The 16058-nt window shown below is 40.4% G+C and overlaps 1 protein-coding gene across 7 annotated transcripts in view; it reads right to left on the minus strand.

Moving 5' to 3' along the window:
• SLC12A7 (solute carrier family 12 member 7) overlaps positions 1-16058 on the minus strand; it is a 97488-nt gene that overhangs the window by 12834 nt on the left and 68596 nt on the right. For all 7 annotated transcript variants that reach the window (XM_081014671.1, XM_081014670.1, XM_081014668.1 and 4 more), the window contains exons 12-20: positions 15589-15763; positions 15064-15182; positions 13211-13309; positions 11937-12056; positions 10562-10666; positions 9608-9776; positions 3618-3813; positions 2319-2488; positions 1641-1772 (exon numbers count right to left, since the gene is read on the minus strand). In XM_081014671.1, the coding sequence (XP_080870797.1) occupies positions 1641-1772; positions 2319-2488; positions 3618-3813; positions 9608-9776; positions 10562-10666; positions 11937-12056; positions 13211-13309; positions 15064-15182; positions 15589-15763 (1285 nt within the window). The remainder of the gene's footprint in view (positions 1-1640; positions 1773-2318; positions 2489-3617; positions 3814-9607; positions 9777-10561; positions 10667-11936; positions 12057-13210; positions 13310-15063; positions 15183-15588; positions 15764-16058) is intronic.

Raw genomic sequence — 16058 nt, forward strand, 5'->3', positions numbered from 1 at the left:
AAGTTAAAATTGCAATGAGGAATTGTGCTAATTTTTATTTAGATAGATGCAAACTGTCTATGTAGACCCTGATGATTTAACCGCCCCTCAAAATGGGGTGGCAACACATTCTTCCACTGTTCTGCTGCAACTTATGTTGCTGAAACATAAAGCTGCACATTTCCTCATTAAAAATATAGAGCTAATATACACTATGAAGATAATGGATTCTTGGACAAATATTAATTGGTTTACATATGCCGTTAAGCCCGCAATTTACGTGCATTTAACTCGTACACTTTCAGCTTTATGCACCTGGCAATTTAAAAAAAAAGAAGGAAAGGGGAAGAAAGGGGGTGCAGTTCTGGGGAAATGACTTTGGCAAACCCATCTGCCATTGAACCCACTGTGTTTTGTCTATACATGATTGTGGCTTCACATGCGTTGCCCGGAATGTAACTCCAAAGTAAGGTGCAGGATTACTCTCATCCTCTGTCCCCTTTTCAGATGGATACACATACTCCAACCTTATTCAACTAAATCCTCCAGTAAAAAGGTAAAGGGACCCCTGACCATTAGGTCCAGTCGTAGCCGACTCTGGGGTTGCGGCGCTCATCTCGCTTTATTGGCCAAGGGAGCCGCCGTACAGCTTCCGGGTCATGTGGCCAGCACGACTAAGCCGCTTCTGGCGAACCAGAGCAGGGCACGGAAACACCGTTTACCTTCCCGCCAGAGAGGTGCCTATTTATCTACTTGCACTTTGAGGTGCTTTTGAACTGCTAGGTTGGCAGGAGCAGGGACCGAGCAACGGGAGCTCACCCCGTCGCGGGGATTCGAACTGCCGACCTTCTGATTGGCAAGTCCTAGGCTCTGTGGTTTAACCCACAGCGCCACCCGTGTCCTCCAGTAGGGGGAGCTAAAATAGAGGCCAGTTTCCTCTCTGTTCCTACAGCCACAAACGATGAAAGTATTAGAGAAGAAAGGGTCCCTCAAGTCTAACCTGAACTGGTTGAAAAGACTGCCCACTCAGCCACAAGCTGGCGACCCATTTGTGCAGCCAGATGTAAACTCTTAAAGGAGCATTCAGATTTCTACCAGGGTGGAAGAAAAAATAAATGGACACGATCAAATCACTTTAACTTCAGTGAGACACTTTTACACACTTGTTTTAACTTTCCCACTGAAATCACTAGGATGTGAATATGCTTAGCCCTGACTGGATCATAACCTAATATGGATTGGGAGTGTTTCAAAATTATATTAAGTGTCTTTTCTTTTTTTTTAAGACACTGATTTATGTGTCATGGACAAAACAAAACAGAGCTTGGCTTTTCTTGCTGTCTGAACCCAGGCTCAAGATTTGTCTCCACAAACAAGCTTGATTGGTGAGAGAAGAACAAATCTTGGTTATAGCTCTGGGTTTGTTTGCATGAAACAAACCACAAGCCCGAGGCATACACACGCATACACACACACACACACACACACACACACACACTTATGTGAGTTGCTTTGGGGCTCACTAAAAGTTTTTTGTTGCTGTTTTTTTAAATTACACGTAGGTATCTTTTCCCACAATGGACATCTTAAATAACGTTCCTCAGCTAAGGATAAACATAAACATTTAATGAAAGCTTAACTGGGTGCATCAAAAACCTTACCATTTCAACAACCTCGACCTCAGCATTAATTCGAAGATGGTACAAAAACATCTGGAGATCCTTTTTCATTTGAATACTATTGTCATCCATTTGAGCTACAGTAAAGATGCGCATTTTACATTTTCTCCAAACCTGTCAGTAGGAGAGAACATTTTTTTTTTACAAATGTGGAAGTGATTTCTCGTAATTTTATAGCTGGCAATGTACTGCTGCTGGTTCTTTACTGTGGTTTTCTGCTGTTAGCACTGCTAACAGTGTAGAACTGCATTCCTGCCTAATGCCCATCTCTCATAAGCTTTCCACTACCAGAAGAAGTCCAATGTAGCTGGACAAGAGGAAAGTGAGGAAGAAGACAGTGACTTCATGCACATAATCTCCAGCCTTTAGAACTTCTCTGTATGAAGACTTCAGATGTTGCATCATTCATGGCCTTATGCTTACAGAAACACTTCTCAGTGAGAGAAAATCAGGCCTTCTGTTATACTCCAAAGGTTTATGGCACAAAGAGATCTTGCCCTGACTATATCTCATGTCTGGGATACTTGTTGTTTTGTTTATGCAGAACTATCTGGATCCTTTATAGGATTTCACATGCAAAAGTTCCTAGCCTTAAAGAGCTTACAATTAACACTTGTTCATTTAAAAGCAAAGTTTCCCAATGGAAAGAAAGGCTAATACCTTATGTTGTCGCAGCAGGAAAGGAAGCAACATCAACATGCCTCCGTCATGAACAATCCACCAAACATCTATGTTGCCCTCACTAAAACGCTCTTGATTCGTAGGGAAAGAGTCTATATTTTTGGCAACTAGAAGGGCTTGCTGTGCAGCCGTTGTTTCTCGAACAGTGTCTGAAAAAAGAAACAGGACTGCTGAAAACCACTACTGGTATTTTTAAAAACTTTTATCCTTGTTAGGACCCTAAGAAGCTGCCTTATACCAAGTTTGATCACTGGTCTATTTAGCTCAGTAAGTATTGTCTACAATGACTGGAAGTAGCTTTCCAGCATTTGAAGCAGGAAGATCTCCTAACTCTACCTGGGATTGAGCCTGGAATAGTCTGCAAGCAAAGCAGAATCTGTACCACTGAAGTTTGGTTCTTGTCATGTTGGACATATTAAAGGTTTAATAAAAGTCTGAGCTGTATCTGTGCCACAGTGATGCACAAAATAATTAAATGTAGATTAACCTGTACACTTTCACATTGGGATGTCACACTTTCACAGGGACGTCCAACTCCTAAGAGACTGCGATCTACTCACAGAATAGGGATGAAAGGGAGGAAAGTACCCTTTTAAGGGGTTCAGGGCAAAGTTTATGAGCTCTCTCTTTTTTTTTTTTGGTATAAAGGGGAAAACCAAAAGATCGCTAAGAAGACAGTCAGCCTCACAGCGAAAAAATTCATCTTCTGTTCTAGAGATCATGCAAGAATGGAGGGTGGGGGGGGCGGATGATCTTTTGTCGCCGCTAAGGAAAGGGAGCCAGCGATCGACCGCGATCTACTACAACCTCCCAGGGATCTACCAATAGATTGTGATCGACCTGTTGGACATCCCTGGCATAGTACTTTTTTAATAATTACTTGAGCCAGGGTTGACTGGCTTTTGTATTTTCAGAGGCCCATCCTTCACCCAAGGCACAAGATCATACAGGCGTTAAATAGCACGAGGCACAAGAAGAAAACTCTGCAAGACTCCACAGCACAACGGCCATGGAGTCAAACAGAAATCATCCAATGCTATTCTCTGGAAGTGACCCCACAGTTAGGAATGGAACACCATAAAACAGTGTGACAGCGCCACTCCAGGAGGACACTAAGGTCAATCTGTGAAATGCTCTTTTCAAAACCTCTATTTCAGGGCACTGTTTCATACTGGAAATTTTGAGCATTTAGAGGTCAATTAGATGAATTTTTAGATGAAGTGTTACTATATTGCATGTTGCGAATATGATTTGTATAACTTGTACAGCCACACATACCAACAAAGTTTTTCCAAGAGAAAGGATTATCAGTATGTTTCCAGGATTGAGGCCATGCCATCAAGACAGTGTTATGCTTCATCCCTCCAAGGCCAGCAGATTGAATCAAATGGGAAATTCCATCTCTAACAGTGGATGATACCACAATCTGGCAAAATCCTTTGGTCCTCTCTGCTCCCATTAATGATCGAATATTCTGTAGGGATAAAAGATACATAAATACATATAAACACTCATAACAGAGTATTAAAGCATGAAGCATTTCCTAAAATACTGTGGACATTTCTATTAGGGTTTTTGCATTGTTCAGCTGTAAACATACAGGAAAGGAAACTTAAGCAAGCAGGATTTCCGGCAATAAAATCAGGCTTCTCTTTTGAAATAAGGATTTCCTATTAAGTTATATTTCAGACATTTAAAATGTTACCCACCAAGAAAAGTCACACAATTCTAACCAATTACAATGACTATTAAACTACTCCCAGAAATACCAGTTTGATATTTAACTTTATTAAATAACAAGGTTGAATTAGAGGGAAAGTGTTAAATGAAAACACTTAAAGGCCTAAAGTGAGAAAATGAATTACTGAACTAATTATCACCTTTGTTATCTGGAAATTAGATTTACTACTCAAAAATAAGGTGCAAATCTATCCATTTTGATAAATAAGAGAAGACTGGGAATAATTAGATATGCAGTCTTCTTCTGTGATGTGGACTACTAATTCCATATAATATGACACTGTATTCAACTAACTCATTTGCCCTAATAAAAACTAGTGCAAGGATTCCAGAGAATACAACAGAAATTTCCCCCTTTCTCCCCCAGGGATCCCCAAATCTGCTTTGGAGGGTTGGGGGAACCCCAAAACGTATTTAGGGGGAGATGGGGGGAGTGCGGGAGAAGATTTCATTGCACAAGGAAAATCTGTGCTGATGGAACCTTAACAAGCCTTTGCTTCTAAAGCTAGAAAATCTGGGGGGGCCGCTAGGGGCGCCTTGGAAGATGGCGGATATTAACATCTATCCAGCCCGCACGAGGTAATTAGAGGCTGATTATGGGGAGTAAATCAGTCTCCCTTCATCTCTCCAGGGGGGGAGAGATGCAGTTTTCACCCGCTGTTGCCATAAATCACCCCCGAGTTCGGAAGAAGGAGGGGGTGAGGCACTGGGTGCACAACCCTCGGCGGGCCTCGGAACTCCTCCGAAGCTGCTTCCAGGTGCGAAACTAGTTAACTAGTTGCATTACTTAAAAGGAAAAAAATTGGTGAAAGATAACGCACATGCTTCAAGAGAGGCAGGAGGTTCTTATCCGCTAACAATTTTACCACTGAAATGAAGAAGACTGAGACGGAAGATTACATCAAAGTACTACAGACATGGTATGTGGAATGGAATGCAACGGAACTGAAAGGGGGGGGGGATGACTTTTTTGTTTGTTTTGTTCTGTGTGATTAACTAATAACCCTCCCTCTTAGAAGATCCGTCACAGCAACTAATTGCAAATGGGACTAAAAATGAATTGTGTGGGAATAATTTGAACTTAGAGGTTTTACTTTGTGAAGGATTTGGAAAGAAGAAGGGATCTCTTGTGACGCAGTAAGAATGGAGATTTGATACAAGACCTGTGTTGCAGGAGGTTTGGTCTTGGGGAGGGCGAGCCGAAGATTTATTACTTTCGAGGAGATTGCGATCTGGAAGGGGCAGCCCTCCTGGAAAAAGACTAATTTACGATGCAACAGGTCGGGAAAGTTAAAGAGCGAGCTTTTAGACTGTATTTCATCGGAACGACAAAATGGTATTGCTTGCTCGAGCGGAAATGCCTGGATTATTGGATGAGAGTGATGTACGAGAGAGCAGTACAAAGCCCACACAGAAACACAAATAAGACTGTTTTTTCCAACCCACTTGCGGAGCAACTCGGAGGTGAATGAAAAGGAAAATGAGTAGCGACAAGGATTGAGAAGAGGGGACTGGAAATATCATTCTTAAGATGAAAGCAGCACAAATATTCGAGGATTGGACTCCTGCCGATCAAGAAGCATGGGTACCCCCCCACAAAAATTTATAATTTGGAAAACAATTGGATTACATGATATGTATTGTTATAATTTGGATTAATTGATTTGATGTGTTTAATTTGGTAATATGAAACTTAATAAAAATTATTTTTTTTAAAAAAAAAGCTAGAAAATTTGTACAGGCCAGAGCTATTCCTGGTTTTAAAGCTATCCTTGGCATGATTTGCATTTATTCTTGAATAATTTTAGCAATATATGTTGTATAGATAGGAACCCTGATGCTTCCCAGACAGACTCACCTAGTGCCTTCTTCATGGCTTTTTGGTTATCTTTTTGTTATCTTAAGACACTGGGCTTTTAAGGTGTGGCTGGCCTTACCTCCTCCTCTCTATGAGTTAAAAAGCTTTATATTATGCTGTCTTTTCTTTTGTTCTTGTATTTTATATTTCATTTCATTTTACTCTTTTTTTGGGCGTTGCTCAGAGAACGTGTTGCTGCACAACCTGTATGTATACAGTGTTTATTCAAAGTAAATAAAACTTTTATCTTTCCAGTAGCAAGGGACAATTGTAAAATTGTGTTCAGAATACAATAGAGTAACTGGTTTTTAAATAATCAAACCATTGTGATTAAAAATTCATCTCAGCAACCATTTACAAACCGCTGAGCCATCTCCTTTCATTTCTGGGAATTACTCCAGGCAGACCTCTGAGCTTCAATACCTTGTTAAATATTAAGAGAGTGCTACATTTAAGTAAATGCTGACTTGCACAGGCCAAGAATAAAGCGTTCTGCTTTAAGCACTAAGCCACAAATGATCTCATGTTCATTCTAATTGCACATTGCAGTGCGAAGTCCGATTTCAAGCTCTGTCACTGCACGGAAGGAACTATTTTGAGTCTTCCTGGATACCGTTTTGTTCAAAAACATTATATTGACTTTTGGTGCTTAATACAAAAAAAAGAAAAAAAAGAAAGAAAGTCTGCAATCACATAGGAGGTGCATTACAGTAGATGTAAAATAAAGCAAACCTTTAATTTATAGCGCACTTTGAATGAGAAAGAATGAGATACCCACACAAAAATTCTGCTTAAAGGTATTCTTGATAATTGGTAAATTAAACATGAAATTATATAAAATTATATAAGATCTGAGTCTTCTTCATCCAGTTCTTTATGCAGTTCCTCTTGTCACACTGAATACCCAATGGCACAAGGGCTGGAGGTGGGGCAAGAAGTAATGGAGTTACTTAGACCCAAAGTATGCCTAAGGAACCCAAAGGAGGAAAGTCAGGGAAGGAAAGCGGCCATAAAATCGTACATTCAAGAGCAACGAACCCATCAATATGAGGGGTGGGTCACTGAGTCACAGCAGTCCTCTGCATTGTACTATCCAACTTCAAAGCTGGCCTGCTTAAATGTCACAGTGCACCCCCAGCATGCAGAAGTGTTAAGGATACAGTTGTTCCCGCTGGCTTACTGCTCTAGTTTCACAGGGAGCCTGCGCAGCCTCAAACCAGGCAAAAGGAGAATATTTCTAGGTGTAGTGGGGAACCCCACAGCCGATTGTGTCAGATGTCAGAAGGGCTGAACAAGTGACGGTTGGAAGGTGGAGGTTGTGCTTGCAAGAGAACCATAAGAGAACGACGTAACAACACATACGGAGCTAATGCTGTAAACTGTTGAGGAATCAGGAAGGACAGAAAGATAATAAAGTTGTTAGGCCTCGTGATTAAGCCAGTATAAGCTAGTAGAAGGAAGTATTGCCATATAGGAACTTAACTACCCATTTGCTTCCTCTTTGCTTGAAAAGTGTATAAATACTGCTGTTTGAAATACTTGGTGTGTGTCACTCCCTCATTTGGGGCAGGGACACAATGTATTACAATGCTTTTAATAAAAACATCCTGGTTGACTGACAACTGGCGCCTAGATTCTGTTGGCCGTTCCAGCTAGCCCAGGGTATCAGGCTTGAACCCTGATGTTTCCCAGACAGACCTGCTCTTAAAGCTACTAATTAATAAGCAAATGTCTTCCCTGAACCCTACATCCCTCTCCTAACCCAAGGAATTGTGGGAAGGAATCAGAACTCCAGAGAAAGGCAAAATGTGCTCAAAGTTCCTGTTGTAAGGATGTTTCCTTCTCAAAATTCCGGACTGGAATTCCTCATGCAGATTGGGAAAATTAATGGAACTACTGATTTTGCTTGTGGAGTGGCACAAATGTGTTGCAATCTTACTCCCCCCCCCCCAAGCTGGGCATTGTACAGACTACAGAGCATACACAGTTTGCTTAAGTTCTCAGTTTACATCTTCTTTTTCTTGCAGGCTTACGGGTGTGCAGCAGTACAAGGTTATAGACTGAAACTGCAGTGTAAAAAAGGATCTTGACGCAATTGCATCAGGATTCATTTTTATGCTACCGTTTAATCAATGCACATATATGCCGGTGCATATTGGTAACCTGCAAAAAAACAAAGATTAAAAACTGTAAATGGTACCAAAAGGCAATGTTACCAATTCTAATATTAATTTTAGAATTCCTCCAAGTTAAACCAGAAGCCAGCAGAAGAGTACATTTGGCAGAGCAAACCTGCTCTTCCCTAATTTTCCCTTTTGCTTATTAAAGAAAGTCTGTCTTAGATTTACCCTCAAATATTCTATTAAAAAATAGATGGAACTGACAGCAAAACAAAAGTCTGGCTACTCAATGCTTGTGTTAACATTAGATTCCCCATTAGTGTATAGCTCTTCCAAAGATAATCTTAGTTCAGGCTGAAGATCTCTATGTGAGTTTTTTAGAGCCAAGCTTATTTTTTGGAAGGACTTAACATTTCAAAAAATGAAACTAATGAAGAAAGAATTAGGACTGCCAAGCCATGTACTAATTACCCATTTCCTAGCGTCTTCATAAAAATGAAGTGTAAAGCTCATTACAAACCTTTGACTTCATGAATTGCTTCTCTTATTATTCTGTTAATTTTACAGTTGAAATCTGCAGGATTTCTGACACTTTGGGACTATATTTTGTAGCTATCTATCTCAACAAATATATCTGATGGAACTCTGACCTCAAATCTGATTGCAATCCCACCTTTCCAAATAGCAAGGCGTTAATGACCTCAGTAATGTGGGGCTCTTGATTATCCAACACTAATCCAGGTTAACTGTACTGTGTTTCTCCAGCTCTGTAAGTCTTTTCATATTCACCAAAGGAAACAGAAGACCAGTGCTGCTGATGTGAGGGTGTTGGTTTTATTAACTACCTTGTCTCCCCCTCAAAAAATAATAATATCAGTTATAATAAGTGGCATTTACATGATTCTCTCACACAGCACACCAACCAATGTAAGGTCATGGTCCTGCATGAACATTATACACAAGTATTTATATAAATCATTAGAGATTTATATAAATATCCAATCTATAGTAAATATCAAGTTGTCACTGATATCATCTTTGTAAAAATCCTTTTGATACATCATTAATTACTATGGATGCCGAGGCCAGAACATTTTAAAATCCCTTGGCTTTGGTTAATAGTTTGAGTCCACATGTTCTTCCTCCCTCGTACTCTCCTCCATTCATTTTTCAGCACTATCCCTGACTGAGTATTGCACCTTAGTCTGTATTAACTAACTAGCTTCAATCTCTAGCCCATGGTTTTAAAAAAAAGTTAAATCATTTTCACTGCAGCGTTTTCTAGATATATATCACTAAAGCAATGACATAATATGATCATAAGTAATCACATTTGTAGTAATTAGATCCAACAAATGTATAATTATCTGCCATCATTTAAGTGCACCTAAAGATCCAAAATATTTTGACTACCTTTTCCAACATGCTTAAATATAGTCAAAATTACAGAATATATTATAGAAGGAAAAATCAGTGCTTTCTAAAATGATTAAACCCAAGCTATTCATATTTGCAAATTTTATTACTGTGGCTGTGTTTTTAATACATACCTCCTCAGCCCTTTGAGCTTCTGTGAATTTATCCAAGTATATTCCTGGAAGGACAGATCCCACAATGGTCAGTCCCTTCCCAGCTTTCAATTGAGAGGTGAAGGAAAGGAGCCGTGGGTGTTTTACCACCTGCTCTGAATCCAAGTTCAGCAGAACCAAGACTTGTGGCCTAAAGTAATACAGTAAGTAAGTAAGTAAAATAGCTGATAAAAAAAAAAGGTAAAGTACCCCTGATAGTTAAGTCCAGTCGCAGACGACTCTGGGGTTAGTGAAATATATAATGCAGGATTATGACAACAATATGTATGTGTGTATGTATGTATGTGTGTGTGTGTGTGTGTGCATGAGAGAGAGAGAGAGAGAGAAGAGAAAACCAGTTCCTGACATTCCATCACACTCTAGTACAGAGATAACCAAATGCTGACTGACCGCAGCTTTCATAATCCTGGGCCAATGGCCATGCTGACTGAGGCTGATGGGAATTGCGAGTCCAACAATAAATGGAAGTCTACCCCTGCTCTTGAGGGTCCAAGAATACAGGATGGGACTATTTAGACAGCAGCAAGCTTTAAACTCAACAAGTAGGGACACCAGGATCAGACTTAGCTCATGTCTGCTTAGAACAGGGGCGCCCAAACTTTTTTCAAAGAGGGTCGGATTTGATGACGTGAACATGTGTGAGGGCCAACCAAAGTTGTTGAGGTTTTTTTTACAATTTTACACCAAAGTTGTTGAGGCTTTTTTTTAGGGTTTTACCCCAAGACATATACTGCCACGGGGGCCGGATTAAATTGACCAGCGGGCCAAATTAGGCCCCCGAGACGGACTTTGGACATGCCTGGCTTAGAAGGAAGTTTAAAAACTGAGTTTAATGGAGCTTACTTCCAATTATTAGGAATAGGACTGCAACTTTAATGGATCTGGATCTATTAAATATAGTGCATTTAATTTTACCTCCAGTTTTTAGTATGAGGAGGACCTTGTTCAACCCGAAGCAAAGCATAACGGGCAGCATTCAAGGACAAACCCCGGATTCCGTCTCCCCACTCTTTTTCAGCTCTTAAAAGAAGAAATAAAAAGGAGAGTCAACAAAATTGTATGTTTATGATAATACCTCTATTGCTTCGCTAAACATAAGACAATACACAAAAATACATTGGGTCTAGACTGACACAACTTTGCAATTACAGTTTATTTTAAACAACTATTCTACCCGACTGTAAATCCATGAAGGAATATATTTGAACCACTGCTTTCATGTGGAAGTGTTTGAAACACAGTAAAGGTGAATTCATTTAAATGAAAACATATGAGTAAGAGAACTTTTTACAAAACACCGGAAATTTAATTTATTTTGGTGGGTTTGGAATTAGATTATATTGGATGAAAGTAATAAATGAGAAAAATGAATTTTCTATTACTTTGCAGCCAATTTATATCCTCTTTAAGTCCTGGTCTATGTTTTAGTCTTTAGTAGATGATGAAGCAACTGGAATGGATGAACTGGGCTTCCAGATACAAGTGACAAAGACTTACATGACATAATCTGCCAGGAACTTTCATGCCTCACCGAAACAAATGGGGAGTTGCACAAACATAGAGCATCATGTTCATGTCAAAAAGCTTGACCAGGACACGTTATTGATGTATTGCATCCTGAAACATCCCAGTTTGATCCCACTCTAATAACTGTTCCTAGAGGGAGCACCTCTGCATATTCATATTAACTGGTTCCTTTTTCCACTGGTGCCCAGTTTGTGGAATAATTTCCTAGGCGAGCCACGTGCCATGCCAGCATGAGCCCTCCTATACATAATTCATATATTTTAAAATACGAGTCCAGGGGATGGGGTAGGGCTAGTGAACCCAAGGATATATTTATTTATATTTACACAAAGTTAAACAGGGTAAAGTAACATCAACTTCAGTAGTTGGGTCATGTAACTACATATGCTGTCTCCCTATTCTCCTTACTGTAAAATCACAGAAGGACTTTGAAAAGCACACAAGAAATCTGAACATCACTGATTCGTGTATTTCTTAAAGAACAAACTCACGTAACAGGGTAGTGGTTAAATGCCATTTATGTAAGGTTATGTAAACAATATCTTTAATTAAACCTCCACGTTTCTAGCCCAGAAAATTGCTGAAAACCCCAACAAGATATGGAAAACACACATACTTTTCCTATAGAAGTTGATGGGAGGTATTCTTTTTTCTGGGTGAAATTTAATAGAAGTTATACAGATATGCAAGGAAGTGCAGGAAGAATGTACCTTTTTAATTTATTGTTTGAGCAACTACATTGAAGATAAATGTGTATTCTTACCCTCTATATTCTATGTATTTGTAAATGCATCCTGCTATTAGCATGGCTACCAAAGCATAGTACCAAGAGCAAATGAACATCAAGGCAAGACACAAACTCATCCCCAAGAATGAGAGAGTCCTAAAAGAAACACGTAACACAAGTTGTTAACATTCATGCTGTACAAGCAGATATCTATATATACACTAATACACACACAAATATACGAGTCACCCCAGATTGGGGGGGGAGAAAGAAAAACAGGCAGGTGGGTGGCATATTCCTGTTTTTTCCATTTTCCTGCCCCAATCTCCCTGTACTAAATGAATTATGAAATGTACAATACAACCCACTAGTGTTTCGACAATGCCATATTTCACTGAATAATTGTAGCCACCGCATAATAGTCACACGCTATTTTTTCACTCCAAAGATTCATTGCATAATTGTTGTGTTGTAACTTCTGAGGCTCTGTTAGGTCCCTTCCTTTCCTTCTCCAGCTGCCACCGCCCTTGGTCCCCACGTACCTCACCATCTCAGCCATGAGCTCCTAGGCCGCTTGGGCTTGGCCGACTCACAGCAAATGGTCAAGAACAGCCACAGGGCTGCCCTGTGACATGCAAACCAAGGAGAAGCAGTGGGTGAACAAAAACCTTCACCGTCTTGTCTGCGCCCCCTTTCCTGCCCCCCAGCAGAACCTTCAGGCGCCTCCAGAGGAGAAGGAGAGTCTCCAGAGGGCACATGGCCTGGGGTCTCAGTGGGATGAGAGGCTGAGATGCTCGCCCCTGAACCCCTTTTGGAAAGCCTGTGCTCTGGCATGGGGCTTTTCTTGTAAATGAAAATGGCATTAAAAAGGTGACAATTATGCTATGACAAGAGCTCAATAAATAAATCCAGTTTCTCATTTGCTTCGCTGTGAACATGAATAACTGGCAAAATGTGTAGGGAAAACCCTTTCTAATTTTCTTTACATTCCAATTTGTCCCATGAAATCTATTACTCATGCCTATACTCTGTTTAACAGCAGCTATCTTTGTGTTCTTGTTTGCATTTATCTACCCTCCTGTTCTTCTATAGACTAATAGGAAACAACTGAATAACCAACACAGAAATCCATTTTTCTTTCCATTGTTTCTTATCGGAATTTTGTGTTCTCTTACAGCTTTTTTGCATGTATACACATATACACACACAACTCAATACAATGCCTACTAAACCGAAAAAGACCATAGCACTATAAAACAAATGCTTGTTTTTCTCCTTCAAAAAATAAATTTGTAAAGAACATGCCGTACCAGTGATAATACTTGAAACGAGGTCTCCAATTTGGTGTACGGAGCAGAGTTTGAACTGCACATGCCAAGTTCACAAACAGATAGCACATAAGGAAAAACCTACAAAAGAAAAATATATTTACAATTGACATGAGTATCACCACCCACTCTAATCTTGGGGACAGAGATCGCTGGAACAGAGGTAGTTAGGTTAAAAGAAAAGAAGGGGGAAAAGGTGACACAGACAAAGTGATAAAGTTCACTTCTCTTAAGGATACAACCGGCTAGCCTCATAGCCTGTATTCAAGGACTGAGGCAGATGACTCACATAACTGCCTGTGCTGAATTACAGTCATACCTCGGGTTACAGACGCTTCAGCTTGCGCGTTTTCGGGTTGCGCATCGCGCCGAACCCGGAAGTACCGGAATGGGTTACTTCCGGGTTTCGGCAATCGTGCTTTGCGCATGTGCAGACGCGGTGCTGCGGGTTGTGAACGTGCCTCCCACACGGATCACGTTCACAACCCGAGCATCCACTGTATTTCAAAAGTGCTGCGTTGCCCAAAACATACCACAACAACTGGGCTTGGAGGGGTGAAGGAAGTTGTAGTCCTACAACAAATTCCATCTACATCTTGGACCAGGGATGGACAAGCTTTTCTGGGTCGGGGGCGCTGCTTTTGGGAAGTGGTTGGAGGCCAGATATAGCAGTGGACAGGCAAAAGTGGACAGATAACCTTTCTCTCTCTCTCCTCTCGCCTCTTCTCTTCTTTCCTTCCCCTCCATCCATCATCATCATTCTCTCTCTCTCTCTCTCTCTCTCTCACACACACACACACACACACTTTATATATGGCAAGGATATGAATTTTTCTTTTTTTGCTTATAGGCCAGAGTCTCAACTCTCCATTCTTTGAGGGGTAAATTTGACACGTGGGCAAGGACTTCAAAGCACAGTACATGGCTGTTTGCAAAAGGGCTTTCCAACATTCAGTGGGCAGCAGGGAGCCTACAGATGCTACAAGGGTTGCCTGCATGTGTCGTATAGTAATATAATACACTTTGGTCAGGGAGGAATAGCCCATTACACTTGTCATCAGGCTACTGCTAAAAATGGCCTCACTGTGCCAGGCAACATAACATGAAATAACACTTACTCCAGCCTAGTATTTAGCAAGTCATTTGGCAACAATGAATTGATGGAATTTCATAAAGAGAAGCGAGAAAGCTCCCTTCCCCTGCTCCTTTGCCACCCAACCTTATCTGCTAACCATGGAAGAAGAAAAGGTCCTTCTTCCACTTGATGAAAGGCTTTTGGTTTTTTTACTTGCCTGCTAAAAGGCTAGTTGTCTATATTTCCGCGCCGGCTGCAGTGGCTTCCCTTTTCTCTCTTTTGACGCAGCTACAACTTTCTTCACTTTCTCATTCCTCTCCCACTGCCTGTTGCAAAATTCTTCTACTTGGCTTTTTATCAAAACTTTTTCCGTTATCTTGTAATCTTTAATTCCCTTGATCTTTTCAAATTACTGTTTTCCAAATGGTTGCATACTATGTTAACTTCTGTTAACTTCTAAATGCCTTCACTGTAGCACCTTCTTATCAAATCTTTTCCCCATCTACGTCCCTTTGTTCTCACTTCACCCCTATAGTGCCCTCGTACTCTGTAGCTACAAGATTGCATGCTCTCTTTCCTGACTACCCGTTCTATCTTGCAAGTCTCTTACAAGTCACTCAAACTCTCTGCATCAAAATTTGTGTAAGCATCGTAAATTAAACAGTAACTGTAATATTACTACTACTACTACTACTACTACTACTACTTATTTCAAAATAAATTACAAAAATATAGGTAAAACCTATATACACATGCTTACATGGAAAGGATTGGAGCTACACTGTCCAGGGAAGCTATGAGAATGCCTATCTCACAAATCAACGCAGTGAGAAGCAAAGCCCATGTCGGTTCTCCATTTGCTTTTCCATGACCAAATACCTTTTAAAAAACAAAAAAGGAGAAAAAATAAACACACAAAGGATTAATGCTTTAATCTATCTGAAATACATATGTTTCAAAAATGCATGGCATGAACTTAATGTCAGTGAATATTACAGGGCCTCATGTAAAGAGTCAAACTATTATTTGTTACACACAAACCTCAAGCAGCATAAATCAAATGGAGCTTACTGTTTTCCCCTCAGTTGCATATGTTAGCAGACCACAGTCACATCTGCACCATACAATTAAAGCATCAACTCCCACCTAATACAACAGCAAGGGAAGTGTTATATACATCACTACAGCTAAAGTGAGAGGCTGAGATTGGGCTACCCAACAGATTGGGGGGGGGGGTTAAATCAAAATGGTAAAAGCACTGAAAATTTTGAAGGCAAAAACTCACTTGAAGAAATGGTACTATGCCATCTCTTGCAATTGCCTGTAGCAGCCGGGGAGCACCAGTGAGGCTCTGGAGACCAGCACCACATGTGGAAAAGAATGAGCCAATCACAATGACCCACGGAGAGGGCCATGCCAACGTACCAATCACCAGGTTTCCATTAACTGCTTGTCCAAATCTTGCGGAGAAAGATCATATGCCACATTAAACAAGGAAGAAAAGTTAAGCAACTTATACAAATATCAGTCTGCTTCTCTCCCCCCCCCCCCAAAAAAAAAAGATTTAGGGCTATGTTATTTCTAGAAAGACATGCATTGGCAACACGGACACGCATGCAGGATGAATACAAGTGCAACTTAAAGCAGGCAGCAGATATCCATTTCAGATTATCTTGAATTATCTATACCAGCTTCTGCAGTATACACTTCCCAATCTCACATTTTCATCCACTTAAACTGGTATGGACAGGAAGC

This window comes from Podarcis pityusensis (assembly GCF_964106645.2).
Source record: "Podarcis pityusensis genome assembly, chromosome: 7".
Classification (NCBI taxonomy): Eukaryota; Metazoa; Chordata; class Lepidosauria; order Squamata; family Lacertidae; genus Podarcis; species Podarcis pityusensis.